Source organism: Chlamydotis macqueenii, chromosome 6 (genome assembly GCF_036417535.1).
Source record: "Chlamydotis macqueenii isolate bChlMac1 chromosome 6, bChlMac1.mat, whole genome shotgun sequence".
Taxonomy (NCBI): Eukaryota; Metazoa; Chordata; class Aves; order Otidiformes; family Otididae; genus Chlamydotis; species Chlamydotis macqueenii.
Genome location: NC_141561.1, coordinates 384,571 through 412,397, shown reverse-complemented (window position 1 = coordinate 412,397; position 27,827 = coordinate 384,571). Strand labels below are relative to the sequence as shown.

Genomic DNA, 27,827 nt, shown 5'->3' with positions numbered 1-27,827 from the left:
TGGATTGGAGAACATCCAATTTTTATACTGTCACAACCTGCAGCAGGAGATGACAGATCAGAATACTTCTTTGAAAGTGGTGGAGGTGGATTAGTAGTAGGCAATGCTGAGACTCAGATTTGTCCCAGGTTTTTTTTACTGTTTTTTTTTTTTTCTGAACAGAAAGCTACTAGCTGCTCTTGCTGACTTACGTGAAGCCACACAGCTGTGTCCTAGCAATCAAGAGATAAAACGTCTCCTGGCTCGAGTAGAAGAGGAGTGGAAACAGCTCCAGAGAACACAGCAACAGAAGCATCAGTCTCCACAGCTACTACAGCAAATTAACAACTCTGATAATGAGGAGGAGGACATTAGACAAGGTGTGAATGATAATTTTAAGCATCAAGACAGGGAAGATGAACTGCCACACCCTGATGAATCTGTTTCCTCTCCACAAAGGTTGCAACGTTCCTTAGCTGCTTCGTCATACAGCAGGACCCTTCAAGATGATGGCCAGCAGAAAGCTAGATCTGTGTCCCCTCAAAGCAGAACAGGCAATAAATATCTGAGAGAGCCAGGCTTGATCATGCAGCCAACAAAGCAGGCACAGATTGTAAAAACTAATCAGCACTTGAGTTCCATCCAGCCTGGATCAAAAACGGGAAGCAGTCAGTGTGATGCAAAGACACAATCATCTTTTCAGCATCTTCCCCAAAGTCCCTTGCCAGTCCGGCACCCTAAGATTCAGCAGTTGGATGGGACAAACGCATTATCAGCTGGCAGCGTTGCCCCAGGTCCTGGTTCTGAACTGTGCACTGAGAAGTTTATGTCCAGCCAGTGTTCCCATGCACTGCCTAATGAGAGTATCTCCTCTCATCATTCTTCAGCGAGTAAGTCTAAAACCGCTGACAGGTTCACAGCCCCTACTCAAATGAATTTCGGTGACGCAAGGCAGCAAAGTCCTGGAACCAGTGGTGTCTCTTGTAGTTCTCCGTCCAGTAGCGCGATTCTTGCCGGCTCAACCAGCAGCTTGACTTCAGCCAGTAGTTTTTTGGAGAGTATGAAGGGGCTAGGCCCAGACGTTCGACTTAAGGAGAATAATGTTAACCAAGTTCAGGCTGCTGTCGCTGAACACAGGCCTCGCCATACCCCCTTTATGGGCATCACGGATAAGACTGCAAGGTTTCAGCAGCAAAATACGCAATCCAGTCGCACTTGGCACTCTCAGGCGTCAGATGGATTATCAACAAATGTTGCATCTGGGGCCATTCAGGCCTCAAATTTTGAGCAGTTCTCAGTCAAACAACACTACCAAACTAAACTTTCCTCTACTGCTGCCGCCCCAGGAGACAGCAGCCAGAATGGTATGCAAGCTAAGGAACGGGAGGAGCTTAAGTGCGCAGTGCCTACCCACTGTCAAGACAACAGAGCACCGAAGCCAGCTTCGCATTTCCACCCAGATGCGTTATCAAAACAGCAGTCTCACATCAGTAAGGAAGGCCAACTAAGTCATGTCACAGCTACAAAACCAAAGCGATCATTCATTGAATCAAATGTATAAATATTATTTTGTATATTTACAATGTCAAACTTGGCTCATACCAGCATAGGGTGTTACTGCTATACAAAATACTGAGTGGCTGGTCACTTGTGCGTTTGAGGAGGTGATCTGTGATGTTGGCCAGTACTTAATGGGCTACAACCACTTTAAGCTGTTCCGCCCATCACAGGACAGTACAGTAACTGGAATAGCAAGTCAGGTATCAGGCTCACCAATCTACCACACGGGGACCGCAAGCAGAGAAATCCTTTCCATTACATTTTACAGTTCCAGTAAGTAAGACTTGCCTTTTAACCAGGGCTTTTGGTCATATTACATCTCACCACGTACATGATAATCGTGCCTCTATAATGTTTAAGTCCTTCTCAAAACAGTGTTAAGAAAGGTATCTATCTGCTGCATAATACCTCTGTATATGTATGCTTTTTTTTTTTTTAATTTTAAATCAAGGATAGTATTTTATCACTTTTCTAGTGGGAGCTAATTCGGGTTGCATGATGTACATTTAGGAAGCATAAATAATTTGTGTATGAGCAAACTATAAGCAGCTATGTTTTGACATGTAAATATAACTTTTTAGTAACTAGAAGAAAAGTAAAATAAACAGTGACATCTGCATGTATATTGAAAGGCTTTGACCATATTGGTTATTGCACTGAAGAATTCATACTATGGCATATTAACAGTAATCGCACTTTATATAGTTTATCTAATCACCTTTGGGTGCTATCTTAAAGCAAAATGATTTGTTGTTTATTCATGGAAAAGGTACAGCAGTGAAATGTTTAGTATGTGTTTTTACGGGAAACTCAAGAAATTGTTGGAGTGGAGACAAAAAAAAAAAGTCTGAGGAAAAGTGTATGTGCAGTTGCATGTCAGGAAGACGTGAAGTTTTTTTGGCAGAAATAAGGTTTTAGATGATTAGCAAGAACGTTCTGAAAATAAATGGAGGCAGTGCCATTCCTGTGAGCGCAATTAGGTTGGAGCGGTCAACTTTCCACAGTCAGTTACTGTCCACATCTTGTCCCTGTGCAGTGGTTTATGTACATTGTAACAGCCGTACCCATTTGAGTTGGTGTCATTACGCTTTAGCTTATTTATTGTTTACCGTTTCTTTAATATTTTGTACAAGTCCTATCTTAGTCTTGTCCTGTAGTTCTATTTTTGCACAGCTACTGTATTTTTTCCATACAGAATAAAGCCTATTACTATACCTGTGGATGAGCTGCAGTCACTGCGGGTTAGGTGGTCGCTTTTCCAACTGCACGGTCAGTAGTGGGGAACAGAGAAAGACACATTTTTGGTTTTTAAATTAGGTGATAAAGAAATAGGGATTATATACCTTGCTATTTCTTATCTTCTGGAAGACTAACTTAGCAAAACCAAGACTCAAAACTCATGAGAGTTTACCATGGAAATTTTAAGAAAACTTTATTTGAAAAACTGTGAATCTAAATACTTCATTTCTTTAACAGAAATACCGCAAAGCAAAATTACCAACCACTTAAAAGCTTTGCATTGATGTTCTAGGACCTTCCAACAGTGAAGATTTTCTTTCTAACAAACATTTAAATGACAGCCACAGGTTAGAACAGAACTTTTTTTTTTCCTTCCAAATTGTTTCCTATACAATTATTTCCTTTAGCTACATACAATTTCATTTCAGTTAATTTTAACAGATGACTTGAAAACGAAGTGGTTTAACTGTGTTTCTGCTGGCTCTCTAGCCAGCGACTGATCGCCATTTTTAGTGTCCTGTTTGGTGTCAGCAGACGAGACTGGAGAGGAAGATTCGTCATGGGGCTGGATCGTCTTTTATTGCTGATCCAGTTCTCCATTGCTTCCTTTTCATAGGAATAGCCATCTACGAAGGAACGATAGTCAAAAGCTTACATTACAGATCTGTGGGCACTGTTACATGGGATAGAATTTTTGGCTATTTAAATTTAAAAGGGATGTAAGGGAATCAGTATTTCCAAACAGAAAAACTGAGATAGATACAGAAAAATTGCATGATCTGTGACATCTTTATCATAAACACATACCTACTTGTTTCAAATTATATAGTTAAATGTATTACAACAAAACTTTACATAGCAGTATTAAGATCAAAAATCGGTTCAACTCTAAGTTATACTGTGCTCAGCACAAGCTGCTTTAGCAAGCAGTGCAGATGTATCGGTCGGTTACAGCCGCTTCAGGGCCTGGATGACTGTAAAGCAGCATGTTGTTCGAACAACTCTTGCAGCAGTGTCTGAAGCTGTCCCCCAAACAGCCAGGTACGGCCATAAGCGTGGGGTGGCCAAAAAATGTAGCTTTCTAGAAAAGGCTCCACTTGTACACTGATGTTTTTATGCTGCAGTGATTTTGGTTGGCTTGGAATTTCGCATCACGTGTCCGTCAGCAGCCGAGGCACGCCGGCAGGAGACATTTGCCGAAGCAGCCCTTTTCCACCCAAGGGGGTGCTGCCGATGAGGTCACAGGTGTAGGCCGTATCTGTGCGTGAACTTGTGACTAAGGTACACAAGTGTTAAACAGGGCCAAATACATAAAGCCTTGCTGCATCCTTAGTTGTAGTTAAGGAACTACACAGTCCGGATAAAGGTCATTACAAGGCTGTAAGAAGAACTGCCTGCCAAAGGGCCCCATGCTGGTAGCCTGCCATGTTTATTAAGCAAGAACCATCGAAACAGTGAGGTGGGCAGCCAGGAAATGGTATTGACAATCAGCATTTATAACCACAGTGCTTACTCAGTTCCTTAAAAAAAAAAAAAAAAAAAAAAGGAAACAGACAGGTGATGCTCTGCAGGTTACCTGCAACTGCAGTTGCTTAGCTGTGTTTGTTATGGTCAGTTCTAAATCACACTAACAACACCCTATTAGCTGTTGTCAAGCCTCACCAAGCATTAGCAAGTTATATTCTTTCCCCTGCACCAATACTTACAGAAATAAATCACAATGTTGGGATTTGCTAGTTAAAGCCAACAGCAGAGGAAAGATAAAAGGTACTGTCTGTGAAACAGAGGTAGTAATAAAACCAGCATATCAGTTAGGTGGTTTTGTTTTGTTTTGTTTTAAAAAAAGGGCCGGGGGGGGGGGGGGGAAGTCCTGCCCAAAAAAAAAAGGAAAAAAAAGAAAAGAAAAAGGGGTGGTGGGGGTGGTGGGTGGGTGGGTGGGTGGGTGTGTGTGGGTGTGTGTGTGTGTCTGTGTCTGTGTCTGTGTGTCTGTGTCTGTGTGTCTGTGTCTGTGTGTCTGTGTCTGTGTGCGCGCGCGCGCGAATCAAAGCTGTGCTTTATCAAAAATGCATAAATGGCATATGGGTGGTGTTAAAGTTACTGCATGCCTTTGGTTAAGAAAGCTATTAGATTTTCATCACAATTCAATCAAACATCTCTATTTAGTTCATCCAAAGTTGCTGAGTATTTTAAAAAATAATTTTCACTGCAGAAGCCCTTTATAGTTAAAAAGACACTAGAAGCTGACCATGAATATAAAGAGGCCAGGCTAGTTTCCTATTTCTGCCTGACTACAAAGCACCATATACAACTCAGCAGTGACTGGCAGTAGTTTTCAGCTTTTCAACAAAACTATCCTGCTCTAAAACTCATGTCTCTTTATCTCAAAATTGTATTTTAAAAAAGAATATGCAAGGCTGTCCCCCTACTGCTATTGTTTAGAAGTTGAAGCCCTGTTAAGCGCAGTGCTTACTGGTCCAGCAGTAAGCAAATGTTTTCATATTCTGAACATTTTAATTTTCAAAAGTCTGGCCTGACACCTCAAAACTGTATGAAGTTACCCACTGTTTAGAGAGCATCAAAAAATATACTTGTCTTTGGATGATCATACGCCCTCCTCTCCCCCTGACCCCAAGATTAGACCTACAAAACACTAGTTTTTCATAAAATGTTTTAGCTACATAACATCTTCTGCTCCTTGTGTATCTCAGTTCCAAGGTCTTGCTGAATTTAAAGGAATCTCACTCTGTACAAACTTTTAAGTGCCATATACACGCTGTGCTAAGAGTAGAAATAAGCCTGTTTTTATGGTCCACCACACTCTCCATGCGCACAATGACATTTTGCACTAACGAAACAACTGTAATTAGGCTTATTATATTTGCAAAGGCACATGAAGGAAATAATGTTTAAATAAAAAATTCTATACAGCCTCATCGGCAGAGCTGACACTGAGCAAATTGCTCGATGCAATGTTTTCCTCCATATCAGAGACATAATTGGGCAAATTAAACATTTACCGCAGTTCAATTTTGTTGCAACAGCTATTTAGAATAGTTTATCTTCCTACAGCTGGTACAATATACGTATTTTTGTGTTCCCACACCTATCTTTGCCCTTAAGTAATTTTTTTTTTTAGTCAACGTCATCTAAAGACATACCTGCTGCAATGACAGGCTCCTTCATAAGCTCCCTTGTTATAGGGCATAAGAACTCATCAGGGATGGTAACAGAAACAGGGATCGTTTTCATCCTCAGTTCTTCAATTTTCTGGAGGACTCTACTGCGCAGGCCTAGAGACTCTGAAAAGTTATTTGTACATGAAGTGGACAAGACAGACATGTAAGGCAAAGAGGTTAGAGACGGCATCAATTGGCAGCTGCGTTACGAGAGAGACAACTCCATCTCATCACTCCCACCTAACACAGAAAAACCTGCAGTCACCCCTGGCCACCGCTACGAACAGTTCCACTGCAGCTCGGCACTCCTCCTGGCTAACAAGAACTTTGCAGAGTAAGGAAAACAGCCAGCAGAACAAATGCAAGTGCAACACTGCTGCAAAGACACGGCTACCTGGCAGAACAGCATTTTAGTTGATGCCTAACAGAATCACATACACTGCTGCATGTGCAAAGCTATAGCTATAGCTAAAACTGAGACAGCGTGGAAGACAGCAGTGTTTCTCCCTTGAAACTGGACTAAATAAATAACAGTGTGAAGGTGTAAGAGCGCACAAGTGCCATCATCACCTCCGAACAGAAGACTGTCTACCACCAAAGCACCCGAGTGAGGACACATCACCCTTGGACCAGGTTTTCCTTGCAGCTTGGCATAGGGTCATATTGGTATTTTAAAATTTCATGGTATATGAATATATTATTATAAACATTTTCAAATTAAATACAGTAATGTACTATTGCAAGTGAAGGTAGTACAGCTGGTTCTTGGCAGAAAAAATACTTTAAAAAAATATATCAATGGGTGGTATGGGTAGGGGAAGATGAAGCCGTTATTGCGAGCAGTAAGAATCTTTGGTTTTAGTAAAGACTCACTTAAATATAATCGATCTCTTTCACATAAAAACGACCTGTGGAGCCCGAGTGCCAGTATTTTGTCTGAATCTATGAAAATTGCATTCATTTGGGGCTTTTTTTTTTTTTAAGGAAGAATACTCTGATCTGAGATTTGTGAGACTTGCAAGCTCTTCTCTCTACAATGTACATATTGTGGTATAAACTCTTTTTCATGATCATGGAGGCATCACAAATACCGATTAACACATATCCCCCATGAAGGACCACAAGGTCATTTAAGTATCCCAAACCTGATTTGAGTACTTACTATTACCTGTTTACTGAGAATATACAACAGTTGTGAATCTGAGGGAAAAAAAAAAAAAAAAAAAAAAATGTATCCGTGTGTGAGACAGCACACGTTCTTTCCAACTCAATTGTAAGCAGACGAGGAAAAAAGAAATCTGACAATGAGAAAAGTGATTTTATAGTTCTATAAACTGTAAACACTACAATTCTAACCTGTCAAGATTGAAAATGCATCTCAAATATCACTAATCTTCATCTTGCAGCAGCATAAAATATTCCTCCTTTAAAAAATTGTTTTATGTCAAAAAACCTGCGGGTGTAATGTGCCACAACCTTTTCTTCCCATCTAGTAGTGGTAAATACTAGTTCCTGCTCTGGTTAATCTCCCAGCTTCGGTACTGAAACAAAGAGGTGACACCACAGTCTTCCAATCAACTGCTCTACTCCATCTGCAGACTCCAAGCCGACTGGCCTTCACACACCAGTGCTTCCAGCTTCACTGTACAATTAACAGCTGCCTCAAACGATGTGTGCAAAACTCACACTGATACACAAGTCATTTAATCAGCAAAGACAAAATACGTCACAGACTAAGAAAAATATATACAAAAGAATGAAATTTACCTGCATTTGCTTAGTAAGGATTATATCATTACATGTGTAAAGATAAAGACAATGTAAGCCAATACTGAAATACAGTGTTGAAATACAATAAAAGTTTATGCTCATTCTTAGGCAGATTTTGCACAGCAATTTTGTAAAAAAAATAAAAGATCAGCTTGGGATCAAGAAAAATTAAGGAAATAAAGGTAAGGAAATAAACCAAAGGAAATAAAGGTAAAAAAGGAACCAAATAATTCTGTAGTTGTAACTGGATTTTGAGGGCATCTTCTACAATCTTCATCACAGGGCCAACAAAACCCCCCACATCTTTGATAGCACGCTGCTGATGAAGAGAAGACAAAATCAGTCTTATCAGAGATTCCAAAATTCAGCTTACGCGTACTCATCCTTGTTTTACGTTCTAAGGACACTCTGCAGTAAGCGAGGACAGTGTGGAACTGTCTTGAAGACAATCTGTTCTCCTTACATACCTAACCTAAATCAGGATAGAGTTATATGAAAAGAAGCTTTCTCAGTGTGCTGCAGAACAAGGGAAAGTATTCGGAATGCCTCCAACTTCTTTACAATTTTTTATATTATACTACAAAATACTTTCTATGGCACTAACTCCCAAACTGAAGGTGTGGTTTTAAAAAAATTAGACCTAGTCTCTATTCCTGCCCACCCTCTGCAAACAAACGGAAGATTCACCTTACACTAACACATTCAGTTAGCCTGACAGCAAAAAGAGTATGCAGGCATGGAGCAATGTACCCCCACTTTCTATTCTGAATTGGAAGAGGATGCATATTCCTTTTTTTTCTGACTCAGCTGCATCATAGAATTGCAATGAATATGTCTGTTAAGAATGAGAAATGCTGAACTTTTTTTGAATGCATACAGGCCTTTCACTCAGAATGTATGTAAGGGTCACTTTACTTTTGCTCAACATCTTAGAGAGTTCAATACAGTCTTATTTATATTACATGACAATTAGTGTGGGAAGAGGCTAGTTTCATTTGCATGGTAATGAAGCATTCTTTCACAAAGCTGCCAAAAACAACGAAAAAAGCTAATGAAATGTTACGTGAACCACTTGCTGATGACTTTCTCTTAAACACCTTCAAAAGGCGTGAGGATACCCTTTCTATTAAATGTAAGTCAGAGCTGAAGCAAAGAATAACAGGACAAGAAAGGAGCAGCTAATTAAAAAAAAAAAATAGAAGAAAAAGCTCCTATCCTATCAATCATCAAGTAAAACAGTTTTAAAAAATCTCCCATTGCAAAGACTGTAAAAAAATCTCAAAAGTTCTTTGGCAAGATTTTATGGAACTGGTAAAATGTTGCATTTTTAGGGCAAAAGAAAACAGGTTATTAAGGAGAGAAAGGATATGCTCATTCAAGTATTTGTACAGCGATAGACTCCTAAGATTTAGTTAAACTGGAACTTGAATAACACTGAAAAGCATGTAAGTTTTAGGCAGACAGTATTCTCCTATTTTGTAAATCCTTGAGTCACAGCAGATAGAGAGCAATTCTTCAAGTCAAGTATATCAGGCCATAATTTCTATTCAGTGCCAATTATAGTTGCAGAATGCTATGTAGAAGCAGAACCACAAGCATTTACCCACTTCAGAACTGACTTATTTGAATGATTTTATTTGGCGACTTTGAGTATTATATTTCATTATATTGTTTTAAAAACATCTTTCTTATAACCATTAAAGTGGAGCTCATTGCTTCACATTGCATATCTGCTGGTTCGTATTTGTGGAGCAGCTTATGTTTATCATGACAATAAGTTATCTCAGTTAAAGCTTTTTAAAAAAATTCTTACAGCTGCCCGATACTTGTGAAAATCTGACTCTCTATCCTATATTCTTGATGCTGTTACCGTACCTACTGAAGGAAAAGCACGGCAAAAGACCAAAGTCTTGAGAACAGAGATTGAGCAATGAACACTTCACCTGATAATGGGAAAGAACATATCGAAGCTACTTCAGCTCATATGCACAATCAACCTGCATTGCATCCTTTTACAGCAAATGGAAGTCAGAAAGCAACAGCTTCCCATAACCAGCCTGTACTCTACATGTGCTCTGTCTAAAGTCACATCCATCCTTTGCCTCTTATAACCCACCTTACAATGGGCTCTTACAACTCAGACCTTTTTTTTTTTAATTTGAGTTTGAAATTGTTCCTGATAGCGCCATTACAAATCTATCAGACAACACATGCTTTTGTTGTTTTTTTTCCCCAAGAGCATACTACATTCAGCAGGTCACTTCTCATCCTTGGTCAGACTGCCTTCACTTCCCACATAGCTTCTGGTCAGCATTATTTGATTAGCCTCAGCTGGTGACTGCTGCCAACGGTTTTAGGCTACTCCAATGTTAAAGAAAACACGTGCAGAAACTGATGAAGCCAAGTGTCTTTTGTGAATGACAATTACTGAGAGATTCCCAGCATCTCTGTTGATTTGTAGAATTCAGCAAAGCCAGTTGATACACAGAGATGATACAGACCAATACCACACACAAACACACACATATATATACACATTTAAAAAAAAAAAAAAACGAAGGGAGCAGTCTTCCTACAATTAAGAATACTAACTTCTAAAAATAAAACTGTACTTTTTAAAAGGTTTCCTTTTATGCAAGCAACAAAATAAAAAGAGAGTATTGTGCATAATGTGACATTAGGGGATTTTATCAGCCCTGGTAATGAAATAAAAATGCGATTCAGGGAGGGGAAAAAAAAAAAAAAAAAAAAATCAGTGTATGGAACTCCTAATTTGCTTTAATTCCAACATTTTACACATACTTTAAAGATAAAAAGCCATTTGGATTTCTACACTCTTACCAATTTTTAGTTCACTAGTCAGACTTTCTTTAGTAAGTTTCAGTAGTTCTTTGCCATCAATGTTATTAACTTTGAAAAGCCCAACAAAGTCTGCTAAGTCTTGTGCACAAAGCCAGGCTGAAACATCGTCCTCTGACCAGTCCTCAACAGCCAACTTAGATTCATTTTCTACAGTATTTCCTTTGGAAAGGAAAGATAAAAGACAGTTAAAAAAACCCCAAACAAACAGCACCCTCCTTCTCTCCCACAAAAACAACAATGAATAAAACCCCAGTTCTATCTAAGAACAATGTTTTTCAAGAGTTCTCATTCCCCAACATCTAATAAAAGAAATACTTATTAGACATTACTTCAATGGGGGGGGGGCAAAAAATTGCATTTGTCTTTCACCTATCAATTTTCAAAGTTTAGAGGAATTTAACCTCTCAGATGCCTACACTTCTGTCAAATTTGAACTAAACCACAGAAAAGCATCAGCAGACATGGAAACCAGGTCACATCTCCTTAGAAAAGCCAACCGAAGCTAAGACTTACTCTCGTGCTTTGAACAAAGATCTGTGTACCTTTGTTCCACATCCTTTAGGTGCTGATATATTTTGTAACATTACTTATCCTGGGTTTTTTCACCTATAACAACTGGTAAGCTGTATTTCTTGTTGAGAATTATGCCTGCAATTAGCACATTTTCTGTTTAACTCATCACCAATTATACCTGTCCAAAAAGTCTTTCAGCGCTCTGGGAATAATATCCATCTCTTAAATGCTGTCCAGAGCGTAAGAAATGGCAAACAGCAGAAAGAAGATATAGCACATTAACAAAATTAAAATACTTATAGTCTATACTTTCTTTAAAAAACCAAACAGATAACAACTCCGTAGGACATTAATGAGATCAACTCAAAGAAAAGATAAATAACATGCACGTAATCCTGAGGCTAAAAACTAACTGCATGTAAGAAAAAGCGAGGTTTTTGCATCTTCACAAGGTGTTCAACAATACTGTGTGTTAATTTAAATAACAGATTACAAATTCTTCACACACTAACCTGCACAGGGTTGCTTAAGGTCAAACTGCCATACGTTCACAGTTTTATCCATTGAACCTGTGGCAAGTAAGGGACTATGTGGTGCAAAAGCACAAGTTGTAACATATCTACAAATAAAAATAAATGTGTGAAAATTCACAAGAAAAGATTTAATTTCTTTATTAACAGTAAAACAGAATAATCATAATGAATTCTTACCTGGTATGCTGAGACAAAGTATGAAGCGTATTGCCAGTACTCTGTAAAGAATATTTGTGATTTAAAGTCTTAAAGAATAAAAAAGAATGTTCACTCATTTGTATACTTTCTTTCAAAATAAGGAATAATATCGCTTCTTGGAAGATGACAGAAGTTACCTTCAGAGAAGTTATACAACCTTGCCAAAGCTGATGAGCAGCAGAGTCAGAAATTCAACGTGGATTTCCCGCTTGAAGCCCCTATGCAATTCACTGGAACACTGCTATCCTTCAACAACCAGCCAGCACGGAACTTTCAGTGTAACAATGACAGAAGTACCAAACGAACTGATAACATCCAAACTGGCTGCTTGCTCATGTCGATTAAAATATTTATTCTACACATCCAGATTTAGAAATGACCAAAAGTGAAGAGGTAACTGAAATTCAAATCGACTTCATGCTACAATCCTTCAACTGGGCCCATAACCAATCACACCTGTGGTTCTCCTATTTGGCCACTTAGATGCTACTCAAAAACAAATTCCTGAATGTCTGCATAGTTTTAACTTACGATTTGAAAGATTTTCCTTCTTGTGAAAGATACTGTTTCTTTGACAGATACAGACCGACTGGAAAGATGAAGAGCAAAGTTATTCTGAAACACTAATTGAGCAGTAAGCACACTCCAGTCTTTTGAGTTGCCCATCATGACGAAAGTGCCCCATTTTAGGTTGAAATATTTCTTCCTGCCATGGAGATTTATTGTCCCCAGTTGTCCTCATTTGGCAAAAATCTAAGGCCACAAAAGCCAACCAACAGTATTAAGAAATACCTGTGCTGTGGCTTTCTGCATCTTTGAATTTTCTGGGGTTCCAAAAATCTAGAGGACTTCTTACATTTCTGTCTAAGCTTCAAACTACTAAAATACTTGTGCAAAAATCTGGGAAGGTATCAAATTAGTGAACTTCAACTCTAATTGAAAAGTTGTATCAGTACAATAGTATAGTGCAGAGCAAGCTGGAGAAGCCTAAAATTTGTTCATCCTTCATTTTCAGCAAAATTACTGTTCTTTATAAAGTATTCTTTATCAAGTATTAAAGGTAAATACTACTTACAGGTGAACCATGAAGGATGTAATAACAGTATTACAGAAAATGCCTAAACAATGTTTTAAAGAAAAGACTTTGTATTTAACAGAGAAATTTTCTTGAATTATTTATTATGCTTCTATTTTATGTGCACTCTATATATAACTAAGTAAAGAATTTCTACGACCCCCATTCCTGATTATATGTCAAAAGCTACAGTCCTTCCCGCTTTGGAAGCTAAGATAAATTTAGGATAACAAAAAATCCTTCTACTTCAGTATGAAGAGAACATGTACATATGGAATTTATCGAATAATATTCTACTGTAGAGAAATCAAATAACAAACCCCTCAAAGAAACATAAATAAAAAGTGAGAAAGACTGATCAATTCTCAAGAAACATTTTTCCTCAAACGCCTCCCCTTGCCAAATGCACAGTAAGTATTTTGAGTTTACATAGTTTCTGCTCTTTAATATTTCTTTACATTGGTAAGACACTGCAGAAACAGTGCTAAAATTTAAAAAACAACAATGATTTTGCACTATGCTATACTTACAGTTTCATGTATTATGACGCACTTGTCCACAGACCTTTTTAAAAAAACATATCAACATTAAAACGATGCAGAGAGGAAAAAGGAAATTACTTCTAACTAAGAGGACCGCCCCCCCCCGCCCCGGCTTTCCCACAATCAAAATAAGAGCAAATAGATTTCTTAACACCACGTTATGAAAAGCCTAGATATCTAAATCCCTTCCACAGGTGTCCACCTTAAAACCCCACCACCGATTAGCTGTAGCTAATGTAGCATGATGTAAAAAACAGCAGTTCAATATGAAAAGTCTGCGCTTCCAGGACAACTCCTGATGTAAAGGATTTGCACAGTGCTCAAACCGGCCCCCACTGCTCCCCACTCTCTGTGCCATGTCTACTTTACGCCTTTGCAAGCAGTACCTGTAAGGCAGATGCACAGAATCTGACTATCCATGACGTTCTCTAGCACTCCTATTTATTTTTGCAATCTTTTCATTTGCAAAGCAAGCTAGAGGAAGCAGTGCAACGCAATACATAAAATACAGTGGAGCAACACAATCAATACATAAAATATTTCATTAAATACAAACTGCATAGTTATTTACCATGGCAGCAGTGTTTCCTGAAAGACTTTGTGGGATAGATATTTCACTTGTTAGAACATAAGTGAAAACAATAATCTGCCTGTCTAATGGAAGATAAAATAACTCTACATCACAAACATCCATAATGATCTTCAAATACTGAAAAAGACTCCCTTAAAAAGAGTACGAAGCAAGACGTCAAAGCAAGCTATTGTCTCCTAGAGTTCATATATTTGTAAGTTTATTTGCTGGTTATTATTGTCTTTCCTTTTTTCTTTGCAAGACATCAGTTTTTCCATTTCACTTTAGAAAGTCCTTGCAAAAAGACAATTACAATTTAGAGTTGGATCATTTTATTTGTTATTTCACGTTGCCACTTTGACAGTTTAGAAGTTAAGTACTTTTCATGAGAAGTGCACAATAAAAGCATATAGCCATTAATATTCATAAAACCATAAAAGATTATATCTACCTTATTTATAATATTCTCTTGACCCCTGAGGAAAGCCACTACAGCAACCAGCTGCCAGTTTATCTTTGTGCTGCTTATCACCGACAATCATCTGAGCCTGGCAGTCCCATCATTTCTCCACACAACCTACCATCCAATTTTCTGATTTGTATCTCCCCAGTCTGGCTGTAAGACCATGTCAAAAGCCTTGCTAAAGCTGAGGTGTAAAACGGACACTGCTCTGCCTTTGTTCACACAGCGAGCCTTCTCATCACCAAAGGCACTCGGGTTGGTCAGGCTCAGCTTGCCCTTGTTCAATTCCTGTCGCTTTCCCCAAACACGTGCTTGGATACGGCTTCCAAGCCCCCTGGAAGCCTTAACCTTCCCAGAGAAGGAGTTACGCTGACCGGCCTGTAGTTCCCTGGATCCTCTACCTTGCCCTTCTTGGAGGGAAGTGTGACATCTGCATCTTTCCAGTCAACAGGAATCTTCCCGTCACCTCAGCCTTCCTAGATCTATCAAACAATTTCAAACAAAACCTTGGAATGACACTGGCAACTCCCTTATCACCCTCTAAAAAAGACGAATAACAATATTAGTCTCTAACCATTGGTTCATGACTAATTGGGTCTTAACTATTATTCTGTACAGGGCTGACATCAAAAGCACTGATCTACTATTATCTCAACAATGTATTTCTTACAGAAAAGAAGGCTTATGTTGCCACACTCTGGGTGTAGGTCAGTGAAGACATTTTTAATAATCTCAAGGTATTTAACTTTATAAAAAGTTCCTGAAAGTTTGTGAGTGAGAAGGAAATCCAAAATGGTGTCCCAAAGAGATGGCAAGATTGCAAGGTGGATTTGCATTTTTAATAGATGCCAGAGTATCCAGATGAAAGGCCACGCAAATGCCTCAAAACCAGGAAATCATGACTCTCATTACGATACTCAAGAGAACAGAGCTAGCAACATCCAAGACAAGACAGAGACCAATTGGAAAGACACTTCAATAGTTCTGGAGGTCACAGAACTATTCCTTAATTATTGGAGATACATTTTGACTACTCCAACTCAAATGAACTCTCTGTTTTACAACACTGAAGCGTGAACTTGAACAGCCATCTACATGACATTTAAACAAGTAAAAGATACTGCTTACCCTGAAACTAGCATCTGTCCATCATAAGAAAATGCACAAGCCAGAACTGGGGCAGAATGTCCATTCAATGTGCATTTATATTTTAATTCAACACCTAAAAATACAAACAGCAAATTATCACATATGGACATATTTGACCAGGTATAAGACAAGCTGCTTTTAGAAGCGCAAAGCCACACCAAAGATCTGACTCTGTGACATACTGTCGACAGGGGATACAAGATGACAGAGACAACTTAATTTTAACATCTCTGACTTCCTCACTTTGTGGTTTTAGCATGTCTAACAGCGTTTTAGATAATTAAATGTGTATCTGTACACACAATGCTAATCCTTACAGACCTCTATATAAAAGAGATTTCAAAAAAAAACGCCCACTGAAGATGGTTTTGGCCATCTGCCTAGTCTCTACATTGCAGTTTTAGCAGGAGCCAACACTGTTTTCATTTTTCCAACTCTTGCTCAAGGGTCAAGATGTACTGAAAGACGAAAGGAAACCTCTCCCTGGTCGGGGTTAAGAAGTTTCAAACTATCAACCTGCTCAAAGTCCACAGTAGGAATATTACTGCTTTCCAAAAGATAAAAATGTTAATTAAAATCAAATGTTTATCATAACATTAGATTTAAGGGAATTGGGGGATATTTTCTTGAAATCTTTACTTCTACAATTATGGACAAACAGATCACTAAATAAAATCTACAGGGCTCAATGTCACAAAGTGCTGCATGCCTTAGCTGCTCTCCTGCTAAATGATTAAAAGAACTCTTTCAACTCCTGGTTAGTTTGGCTGTGAATCCATGACAGCAGTATAAATTTGATCTGAGATGTAAATTCACTAAAGATTAAAGACACTGGAATACGAAAAAAAATAGTCACTATACACACCTAAGAAATCTGCAAACAAAATAAGCCAGAGTTTGATCTGATTATCCTGACCACAAGAAGCCATCTGGAAATATCCGAATCCATGTTCACCATCTGATAAAATTAAAATACATTAATGGGAATCAGAAGACTGAAAATAACACATCAGCAAACTACATCAGCATTCTTTCAAGGGAATTTGGTAAATTTCATTAATTCCAGGACTACTTTTAAAAAGTGTTAATAAAAATAATTGCAGAAGTTCTAACACCATTTAGAAGCAAGAAATAGGTATCACTGTTATAGTGTTTCCTGAAAAAGTAGATAAAGACCAGAACTGGGCTTATATTTTAAGTTTTCTTGAGGCTATTTTCATAATTTTAAATGTTCAGCTTTTCATTTTTATAAACCAAGTGACGTTTCACAACTGGAGCCAGCCAGCCACTCGAGAAATACTACATGACAGATTAAATACAACAGTAACAGTTTTATAGCTTTCTCTTCTCTAGTCAGTGGACATGAACGTTTCTGAACAATCATGTTCCATTCTAAATGTGTTGTTTCAGCCCATTATCAATTTTTAGAAATTATTCTTAAGTCCTGTGCACTGAGCTGGCATATCAGCTTGACACAAGTCACAACAACAATCCATAAGTGGCAACACCTCTGCCAGCACCAAGTCTTAAAATTCCTGCAAGAATCACCAGGATTAAGGATGGAAATCAGAAAATCGAAACAGACATTTTAAGGGCTCACCTTTCCAGCTCTGCAGTTACCAGAAATATCAAAATACATACTGTTGAGTGTTTTACAAAATAAACCCAGATTTTATCTCCATTTATCTCCATTTTTCCACCACATAAAGTATATTTTAATTTAATACAGTTATCACAATAAAATCCTAGAATACATAGAACCATTTGTTCACAGGAATACGCAGAGCCACTATGACTGTGTCAGACTTACCTCAAATCCGAAAAACACTGAAGTATCAAAGTGCGCCATTTTTGGTAGGACTTTACAGTGTAAGATTTGGGTCTGACAGAGAGATGAGCAGCACGCATTAGCTGTCATGTTGTAAAAACACATTTCTTGGTAACTAAGAACGTGTTACTTGGAAAGTCGGGCTAGATGAGAATTCTTTCATGACGCACAGACTTCGACACTATTTTACAAGTTACCAACTTGTTAATGGGCCATTACGGTGTTGTACACACAGAGCTCTTTGGGATAACTTGAAGGAGGACTACACTGTCTTCCCCTGAGGTTCAATGCAAAATTTTAGCAATCTCTGCCAATTTTTACCAGCACCACTAGGTAATTTCACTGAAGTTTACTTATTCAGGAGGAGAGCAGCACTGAAACTTTGCAGCCGGATGGGAAAGCCCACACAGCATTCCAGCTGCTCTAGATCTGATGAACTTCTATGTAACCGAGAGTGAATCTACTTTAAATGTAGAAGAATCCTATGTTACAAATAGTCTAAAGCACAAATAACTAATCATAAACTCTGGTTCTAATTTTGCTCTGAATTAAGCAGGTAGAGAGTCTTTAATTGTACTGGATAATCATTACCTGTATGGATTTTGTAATGTGTTAAATCTGCTAATAGCCCCAGAAGTTTCAAACCTTGGTGACTAAACAGCAGCACACAAAAAGGAAAAATGCTGACTCGGTAATATATGGCTTAAATAAAATTAACAATGATCAAAAATCAGCTTAAAAAAAACCCGCAGTGTAGGAAATACTTGCTTTCTTGCCTATTTCTGTCTTGCAAGAAGGCTGAAGGGTTGGTAACACACAGTTTTAAACCAAGAGAATAATCTCAACAGGAAACGGAGCGGTGGAAATCACCCTCTGACTGCTTCAGCTTCAGTGTGTTCCTTCGCCCTCAGAGGCAACTCTTAGTTCACGATGGAGTTTTTTGGGTAGTACTTTCACCAAGAAAGACCCAGAGCTGTTATTTAAAGATTAATCCCCTTTCTATTGTGACATATGAAGCCCTTGCTGTCCCTGCACCTTTCAGTGGACATGCATTTGATTGATTTGGTATTGTCAGTCACTAATTCTCTGTACCGAAGGATATGCTCACATCCTACATCCTCAGCTTTCTCCTGCTTCTATCTCTGCTTTTTTTACAAAACTTTCCTGTACTGCAATTAACATCCATCAGTATATTTCAAAGAGAAGTGATTTTTTTGTGCAAATGCTTCTTCCCACTATATAAATTACGTAAGCTTAGAGATGCAACTCTTCAGTATTCCCACACAATTATACAAAAAGTCTGTGCTGCAACATAGTTGTACTGGTTTTGGCTGGTGCTTTATTTTGGATCTGTGACCAAAGCAGTGTTGGTAACACAGGGGTGGGTCAGTTACTGCTGAGCAGGATGGGGCTGCAGGAGGAGCTGGGAGGGGACACAGCTGGGACAGCGAACCCCAACTCACCAAAGGGACATTCCAGACCATACGGCATCGTGCTCGGCAATACAAGCTGGCTGAAAGGAGGAGGAAGAGGGGGACATGCAGAGTTAAGGCATTTGTCTTCTCAAGCCACTGTTGGGTGTGATGGAGCCCTGCCTTCCTGGAGATGGCTGAACACCCGCCTGCTGACGGGAAGTAGTGAATGAATGTCTTCTTTCGCTTTGCCTGTGCGTGCACCTTTTGCTTTCTCTATTAAACTGCCTTCATCTCAAGCCATGAGTTTTCACACTTTTGACCTTCGATTCTCTCCCCATCCCACTGGGAGAGAGTGAGCAAGCCACTGCGTGGTGCTGAGCTGCCCACCAGCGTTAAACCACCACAATAATTTTAAAAGCCTGTACACACAAATGCAAAGCTTCTCCTGAGATAGTTGGAAGTTTAAATACGCAATTTTCAATATATACATTCTTGCATATAGAGCAATCTAGGTTCTAATTCTTTTAGTCCCATAGAAAGCCTTACAAATGTGAAATGAAAGATAACTTAACCTAACATGCAATGAAGCCCTGACAAAGACCTATACTGTGCATATCTTATGTTTTTGATCTCAATACTCAAATATATAAGAGAAAATCAGATTTAATTCTCAAAAGAAAAAACTAAGTTCTTGCCCATCACAACTGTGATGAAGCACCTAATGACAAAATTGAAATGCAAGTTATACAGTGAGGTCAGCTAAAACATCTGTACGACCTTTGAACAGTACCCCATCTTAGTGGGACAAATGACATTCCGGGCTCATCGCTCTCCCAGATTCCTCCAACTGAGAAAGTCAGGTGCAGGAGAAGAGTTTATCTGCTCACATTCCAGAGCTCAAGCATCCAGTTACTAGGTTTACCATTCTGTGCATTGTCTTAATCCAGTCCTGCTCCGTGGGAAACCAAAGTATGAAAGAGTAATGTGGGTATGGTAATCAAGCATTGCATCTTCTAACACCATCATCAGCCCTGGGAGATAAGCTTCACTGCCTAAACATGTTCCAAAACCCTGACAGGATCATTAGCTACTGAAAGCTATTATAAGCATGCTAATTATCTTGTTTGTTGATCTAGTACATTTCTTGTCATCTACCTGACCACAACTTTTACTTAAGAATATTCAGAATATTCTAAAACATCAGCTCTTCCCAATATCATTTGTATCTTGAGTACTGATGACAAAAAAAATATGAAAACAAGAGCTAGAGAGAAATAAAATAACTCCTTTTTTGCCATGTTCCTCCCTTGACGAGTCAAGTAACTAACCAGAAATTGGCTGTGAAGAAATATCACAACAGGTAACACCAAGATCGTGTGCTTTTTCATTATACAGGCATCTCATTTTATCATCCCAGATGGTTAAATCACCACACGATGATCCGGTGACAAAGAAATTTCCATTCGGAGAAAATGCACAGGCCACCAAAGAACCATCTTTAACATTCCCAGATCTGAAAAGCAAGAGTAGATGGGGATTTGAATTCAGAATAAGTAATGTTCTGAAGAAGTGATCTCAAAAACGCAACCCAATACAATAAGCCAAACTGTTCTAAGTTTCACACTCTGGAACTTGGTAACAGAAGGGTGAGAAACTCTCACCAACTGTGGAAAGAGATGCAAAATAAGCACAGCTGCAGGAACCAGGACCTGCTCTTTGACTGCAGGAGGAAAAATCTGAGATGGCACCTCAAGGCAATAAGTTTAATTGAGTGACAAAATAATTTTCAAACTAAAGACAATCTGCAAGGACTTACCACTTGAAAGGTACAATGCACCTTTAAAATTCTATGGCATGATAAAAGTCAAAGATAAATACACAATTGTCACAACACAGACTTAAATGCACATAAACAGGGGTGGAAAAAAAAAAAACAACAAAACCTCCCACAATTTCTCTGTTCTGTTTTTAAAGACAAAAGAGAACACCTACTAACCCATATGACAAACTGTAGCTGAGTAGAACACTTTGTGATTTATGATATAACGTTAATTTTGGACTAATTGTACACAAAAGAAAGCAAGGTAAAAAAAAAAAATCTCGATATTTTAAATAAGTCAAAGTACTTTGTAAAACTGATCCTAAAAGGAAATTCCTAGCAGATACAGAAGTGTGGTCAATCCTCAGGAAGGAAGTGGGGTCAACCTAACATCCTTTAGGTTATCTGACAGTACCCTAAAGTCAATTGATTACTATCAAGCTACTAAGACCTTCCCGGACTTCAAACAGCCTTGTAATTAAGCACTTATTTAAAAAACACTATGTATCATGCACTACAAAGCACACAGTAAGGTCAGACTCCACTAACTGTATATTATGTATCACAGTTTATTGACCCAGTGTTTGGAAAACAGATGCACAAAGTATGCAGTGCATCCTGATTTCATGTTAAATCAATGAAAATACTTCCATGAACTTAAAAAAAAAAAAAGTCTGGATGTAGACAAAAGATAACTTCGTAAAAATTAGGCTTCTTCAGTTTGCATTGTTTAACTTTAAAAAAAAAAAAAACCAGCAAAAAACTTCAACACTTCTCCCTCTCCTATTGATAATCTTTTGGTCTTCTAAATCTTGTTCCTGTTTCTTCATGATACCAGTAAGTGGTGTAAGTCTGCAAGTCTTGTAAGCAGTAGAGCATACGACTTAAATTATATTCTTATCATTGTGAACAGGGCTGTCACAAATATTAGGCACTCACCTGTACGGTTTCAATGACTGCACATTCCAAAGAACTACGCTCCCATCCGCCGCCCCTGACACTAGATATGTAGACTCAGGAGAAAATCGGCAGACTCTAACGGGACTGCTGCTGGGCTGCTCTAGCACTGCCAGCATCCGACCATCGCGAGCGTCCCAAATCACAGTAGTGCCATCTGTTGAACAGGAAGCTAAAAGGTGTCCTGATGGAGAGAAGCAGCAGCAGTGGACAGCATACGTATGACCTTTTAAAGGTGAGTACGGAAGCTCAGTAAAGTTCTTTAAAGAATAAACGCGAATTGTTTTGTCCAAGGAACAAGTAGCCAGACATGAGGATGAGAAGGCACAGCAGTTGACATCATCACTATGATCCATTAAAGTGTGAATTAATGACACCATTTTATCTACTTTCAACAAAAATATCTGAAAAAAAGTTTAACAGTTAGACTTATCTCTCCTGTTTCATAAATGAAACACGCTACCTTAACAAGACACATTCTTCAGGTTAAAAAAAAAAAAAATCATTTGCAGAGGCGCAATTTTCATCTAAGTATTGTTTTATCTTCAACTTACAGCAGAGATTAATCACAGCAATGAGACAAGAAGTTTATGACTTGGTTAGAATTAACATTTCTAAACTTTTAATGTCAACTTGCAATTTTGCAGTAAAACACGCAAGACTACATAGCAGCTACTTGGTCTTAGAGAAGTGGCAAAACCAGTTATTCCAGTTATTTAATTTATGCTAAGAAGTTTGCTATCCAAATTTGTTATTATTTGCATCTACACTAGACACACTGGAGTAAATGGGCACTGTAGAAGACAGTCAAAGTGTTAATTAGGGTTGCACCAGGAATACAGAATCATACAATCACAGAATGTTTTGGGCTGGAAGGGACCTTTAAAGGCCATCTAGTCCAACCCCCTTGCCAAGGGCAGGGACGTCTTCCGCTAGATCAGGGTGCTCAAAGCCCCGTCTGACCCTTCCAGGAATGGGACATCCACAGCTTCTCTGTTCCAGCATCTCACCACCCTCAGAGTTAAGCATTCCTTCCTCACACCCAATCTGAATCTGCCCTCTTTGAGTTTAAAACTATTTCCTCTTATCCTGTCACTGCAGGCTCTGGTAAAAAGTCTCTCTCCATCTTTCTTATAATCCCCCTTCATGTATCGAAAGGCTGCAGTCAGGTCTCCCCGGAGCCTACTCTCCTCCAGGCTGAACAAACCCAATGCCCTCAGCCTGTCCTCACAGCAGAGGTGCTCCAGCCCTCCAATCACTGTTGTGCCCTCCTCTGGACCCGCTCCAACAGGCCCGTGTCCTTCTTGTTCTGGGGACCCCAGAGCTGGATGCAGCACTGCAGGGGGCTCTGACAAGAGCTGAGCAGAGGATCTGGTGGCCACACTTCTTTTGATGCAGCCCAGAATACAACTGGATTTCTGGGCTGCAAGCACACGTTGCCAGCTCATACCTAATTTCTCATCTACCAATATTCCCAAGCCCTTCTTCGCAGGGCTGATCTCAATCCATTCATCCCCCATTCTGTACCGATACTGGGGACTGCCCTGACCCTGCTGCAGGACCTGGCATCTGGCCTTTTTGACCTTCATCAGTTGGCCCTCTCCTCAAGCCTGTCAAGGTCCCTCTAGATGGCATTCCTCCCCTCAAACAAATCAACTGCACCACTCAACTTGCTGTCATCTGCAGACTTGCTGAGGGTGTACTTAGTGCCACTGCCTATGCCACCGATGAAGATATTAAATAGTATTGGTTAAGCAGAGACCCTTGAGGGACACAACTCGTTACTGGTTTCCATTTGAACATTGAGCCATTGACTGCAACTCTTTGGACACAGTCAGCCAACCAACTCCTTATCCTTCTAACAGTCCATCAATCAAACCCATGGCTAATTTAGAGACAAGGATGTTGTGTGGTACCGTGTTAAAAGCCTTACAGAAATCCAGGTAGATGACATCAGTAGTTCTTCCCTTGTCCACTGGCACAGTTACTCCATCATACATGGCCACTACCTTAGTACACCAGTTATCAGTAGTATACCAATTACGAGTTTACTATAGCAATTATTTGTTATTAAATATGATCTAAATGAAAAATCCTGGTAAGTTTTCCTACTTATCTACAATGAAAGTTACAAGCTGCCTTTCTATTTGCTTTCAAACCACAGCCTCTCTAACTGAAAGTATTATGTATCCATTTCCAAGCCATCCACATCAACAAACTGTTTTTTGTGAAAGTGTGAAATTAGTAGAAACATGACTCATCATACCTGTAAACCTCAGCCCAGGAATGAAATAGAGTTCTAGATTTCCAGCTGGGAGCAGGCCACAAACGTATACTAGGACTAAAATACAGACCACAGAAAATTCCACTTAGTCTTTGCTTCCGAAGACTAACAGCCATTTTGAACTAATGGCTTCAAGAAGCAAGTAAGAGCAAAGAATAAAAGCTAACCTGAGGTATGGTCTGGGGATATGACAGCTACTGATTTGCTGGGAAAGAGTCACTGCATCTTCCTTTCTGTTATCTCCCTACTCCTGTGAAATCAAGTTGTTATCTGTACCACCACAGGCCAAGTTGTACTTTTTCTTCCTGGAGAGAACTGCTTAGGTAACCAAGCGTGGGACCTTCATCAGAGGGAGGAAAAGGCAATTTATTTCCTCACCCTACAATCTCCAAATATTAAAAAGAACATTTACATCCTATCTGAGCAATGCTGTGCCTCTGCTTCTATAGCAACCAGTGTGAAAAGGCAGGCTTTGGAGTACTCAGGGGAAGGGTCAGGAGCAGGAGAGCCTCACTGGAAGTCAGAGGGGCAGTCTAGGGGACGGGGACAGAGCCACAGATGCTTTACCAAAACTTGAAGAGACTGTTACTGTAGCCCTTCCTATTCCTCAACCTCTCCTCTTTTTTCTTGGTGGTAACGACTGAAAGACGAAACAAGCAATATTAATTTTTATGCACGGGGAAAAGCAAGGATCCAGAGAGCAGCAGGAGAGAGACATATACAGAGATGGGAATCTGAACTATTGAGCAGGGGACAGGCAGAACAGAGCTGATCAGAATACTACAGAAGACTTACAAAGACTAAAAACATTACAACAGAAAACATCAACTTATAGATGAAAAAATTTCAGTTAGGTGTGAGCACGGTGTTCTCCTCGTACTGCCAAGAAGCTCGGTTTCTTATCTTCCGTATTCTTTAACAAACATTTGTGTACTACAGCGCACAAAGGATGTGACCACGATGAGGCCCCATTGTTATGAATGTTATACAGAAAAAAGGTTAAGTCCTGTAGTAACAAAAAGTTACCTAAAAAGAAGCAAGATGATAACAAAAATAGAAGAAGAGATAACAAAGTAGCGTAACTGAACAAGGAATCAAGGGTTGGCTGTTCAGAATGGTTTGCAGTGAAATGTAAACATCAGAAGAGTCCTACAGAAGCAAAGAGTCAAAGATACTGCTCACTCTTTATTTGCCTTAATTCATTATTATCAGACATGTCCTCAACCATCCTTTGCTCTAACAGAAAATAATCAGCATGGTATAGACCCAAAAGCAGTGCTTCAGCTATACCAAGAGCACACAAAAAAATAATCTTACACTTTAATATAAACACCTTCAGCAACTATAAGCATATGTATTCAGCATTCTCTCTCTTCCCGCTTACAGCTCCAAGAAAGCATATTTGCATGTCATCATTGACTCTCCAAAAACTAATCAAGAAGCAGTATCAAAAAGATTCCTGGAAATTCTTGTAATCTGCAGCTTGCTGAAATAAACTCCAATGAATTATATCTTGTAGTTTGCAGATTCAACAGCTGATATGCTCCTTTTAAGAATACAGCATATTAAGCATTTGTTAAGGTATAATTGAGTAGACAACCGTATACATTCTTTAGAAAAAAAAAAAAAAAAAAGAACAGATTAACCAGTAAGTTAAAACCTGCAGGTCTAACATAGATGAGCACTAAGGTTTGATGACCAGAGTTCAAGATAAATTTTCCTTTCCAGGCCTACCTTATTCAATTTCAAACTTCTGCTACCTTTCACAGTTAGACAGCAACAACAGCGATGGCAAAACATCAGAGTAATACCAACAACAGCTTTGTGTTGCCAATCAGAGATCTGACCCGATTTTCATGTAAATCAGACATCACCTACTGAGTAATACATAAGTCAACATCCAAATGTGATTAGTGGGAAGGTGATCAGAATCTGAACCTCTCCAGAAACTGCACTTGCTGCCACATAAAATAACAAAAGAAAACAGTAGCTCCATGGACATTTTCCCAGAACTTAAGACTGCTGGGACCAGTTTAGCTGTCAGCATCAGACAAGCGATTTACACTGCTGATGTTTGGGAAAGTCCCTAAAAGCTACATTACAATCAGTTCCTCCCCATCCTGCAGATCCCAGTCAAGCTTCCCGAGAGTAAGGAATTATAGAGCCAAAAGGAAGTGCCTTCAACTCATAAAAGCTGTTTATGCTGGACAAAAGTAGGAATACTGTTTATGTTCACTTATCTGAAACAGCAGACTATTATTTTAGTGCTTCATTCTGAACAACAAATTCAGAGCTAAGAGGCAATCGCAAAGAGGTGTAGTTTTTTATATATACACATACATTTGCTTCTACATATAAATATATATACATGCATATGCTTATATATATGTGGACACATACATATGTATATGTATAAATGTACGCATAACACACATGTAGACATGTACACATATAAACACAAAAGTATATATAAGGGTAAAATAACTGTTCCCTTCAGACAGCGTACGGTGTGCCAATTTAGTTAAAGAGCAGATCTTTCAACTTTCCATTTTAGCCACAGGATTCTCCTAGTTTTATTACTACTCTACTTAAAACCATTAAACAGATTAAGTAGCATCAACAACATCTCTTATCCGTAGAAAGAAAATCAACATACTTCCTTCAACTCCGAGAAAGTGAAGAGTCAGACAAAGCTTGGTATCTGGAAAGATGAGGCTTAAAAAGGCACTTTAATCTCGTTGTTACGAGATTTTCAGGAGCTCGCTGCAGAAAGCAAACCTAGGAATGAGGGGTTTGGGATACCAACAGTGCAAAGTAGCAGGGGGAGCAACGAGAATCCGGAGCCTTTGTCACCAGAGAGACGTTTAGCGTTACAGCGTTACCTTCTCTAGCAATTACAATTTTCTCCTAAACCGTAAGCCACCAGCAGCAGCCGCTCACAGAAAAAGCTCCAGCTATTCCAGGCGTTACTGACAGTCCCTGCCTGCTACCACCGCCGACAGCCTACCGCCATCTGCCGCCGCTGCCCCGGCGGGCGCTCAGGGAAATGGCCGGTATCTCATCTCTCATGGCGGGTTTTGGGAAAACGCTGAGGAAGGGCCCCGCCCCAGCTGCCCGGAGCGGCGCGGAAGGCCACCGTAGCCCGCCCGCACGGCAGCGGCAGGTCACGCCCGCCCGCCCGGCGTTGAGGGGACCGGCTCGCCGTCTCCCGAAGCGCCGCTGCCGAGCACGGCACTGCCACGGCCCCGCCTGGAAACGGGCCCGGCCGCCGCCGCCCCCCTCCAGCCCCAGCGGGCCCCTGCGAGCCCTCCCCTCGGCCCCCGCCCCCGCCCGCCAACGGCCGGAGCCTACGCGCCGCCGCGCGCCGCCCGCGCAGGATCCTCTGCCGAGAGACCCGCCGCCGAGCTCCCCCGCCGCGCGGCCCCGCCAGCCTCGCTGCGCAGGCGCAGACCGCTCCCCCTCCCTGCCCGCCTTCCCCGTGTGGCGCAGCTGGAGCTGGCTGCCGCAGCCCAGGGCGGCCCTGCTGCGCCTACGGACTTCCCCTCACTGAACCAAAGTGGGGGGGTTGCTGCTTTTACCGCACTCCACCCGCAGCCCCGGTCCCATCCCCTCCCACGTGCCAGAGGCGGGGCCCGCAGCCACACCGCCCGCAATCATCTGATCCGCCGGCTGCGCGTGCCGCCGCGCGTGCCGCAGGCCCTGCGGGGGGCGGGCGGCCCGGGCGGAGGGGCTGGCACCTGCGAGGCGGGCAGCTGCCCGGGGACAGGAGGCGCTGCCCGGAGCTGGGGAAGACGGCCTCTGGGCAGGTGAGCTGCAGGCCGCCGCTGACTCTGCAGCGCCGACGGCACCAGGCACGCCGGAGAGCGCGGTGGCTCCACGGGCCAAGGCTGGCAG

General features: G+C 40.3%; 2 protein-coding genes across 13 annotated transcripts in view; one reads left to right on the top strand and one right to left on the bottom strand.

The window, feature by feature from the left end:
* The window catches only part of TANC1 (tetratricopeptide repeat, ankyrin repeat and coiled-coil containing 1), an 81,261-nt gene extending 78,508 nt beyond the window's left edge, over positions 1-2,753 (top strand). For all 4 annotated transcript variants that reach the window (XM_086751316.1, XM_086751314.1, XM_086751315.1 and 1 more), the window contains one exon: positions 163-2,753. In XM_086751316.1, the coding sequence (XP_086607442.1) occupies positions 163-1,540 (1,378 nt within the window). In that variant the 3' untranslated portion in view covers positions 1,541-2,753. The remainder of the gene's footprint in view (positions 1-162) is intronic.
* Positions 2,754-2,954: 201 nt separating this feature from the next.
* Positions 2,955-27,175, bottom strand: WDSUB1 (WD repeat, sterile alpha motif and U-box domain containing 1). 9 transcript variants are annotated; one of them, XM_086751319.1, is made up of 12 exons: positions 26,590-27,175; positions 23,916-23,990; positions 21,632-22,053; positions 20,202-20,386; positions 16,496-16,588; positions 15,610-15,703; positions 13,436-13,469; positions 11,810-11,850; positions 11,612-11,718; positions 10,566-10,745; positions 5,937-6,077; positions 2,955-3,404 (listed from the first exon to the last, which is right to left on the bottom strand). In XM_086751319.1, exons 3-12 carry the CDS (start codon positions 22,027-22,029, stop codon positions 3,241-3,243), a joined length of 1,437 nt encoding a protein of 478 aa, XP_086607445.1. In that variant the 5' UTR covers positions 22,030-22,053; positions 23,916-23,990; positions 26,590-27,175; the 3' UTR covers positions 2,955-3,240. The 9 variants fall into 9 exon arrangements, 8 of the variants coding, with proteins under 8 accessions (XP_086607445.1, XP_086607449.1, XP_086607446.1 ...); XM_086751323.1 differs by having other exon boundaries at positions 21,632-21,833; XM_086751320.1 differs by lacking the exon at positions 26,590-27,175 and adding an exon at positions 24,501-25,709.
* Positions 27,176-27,827: the final 652 nt, after the last annotated feature.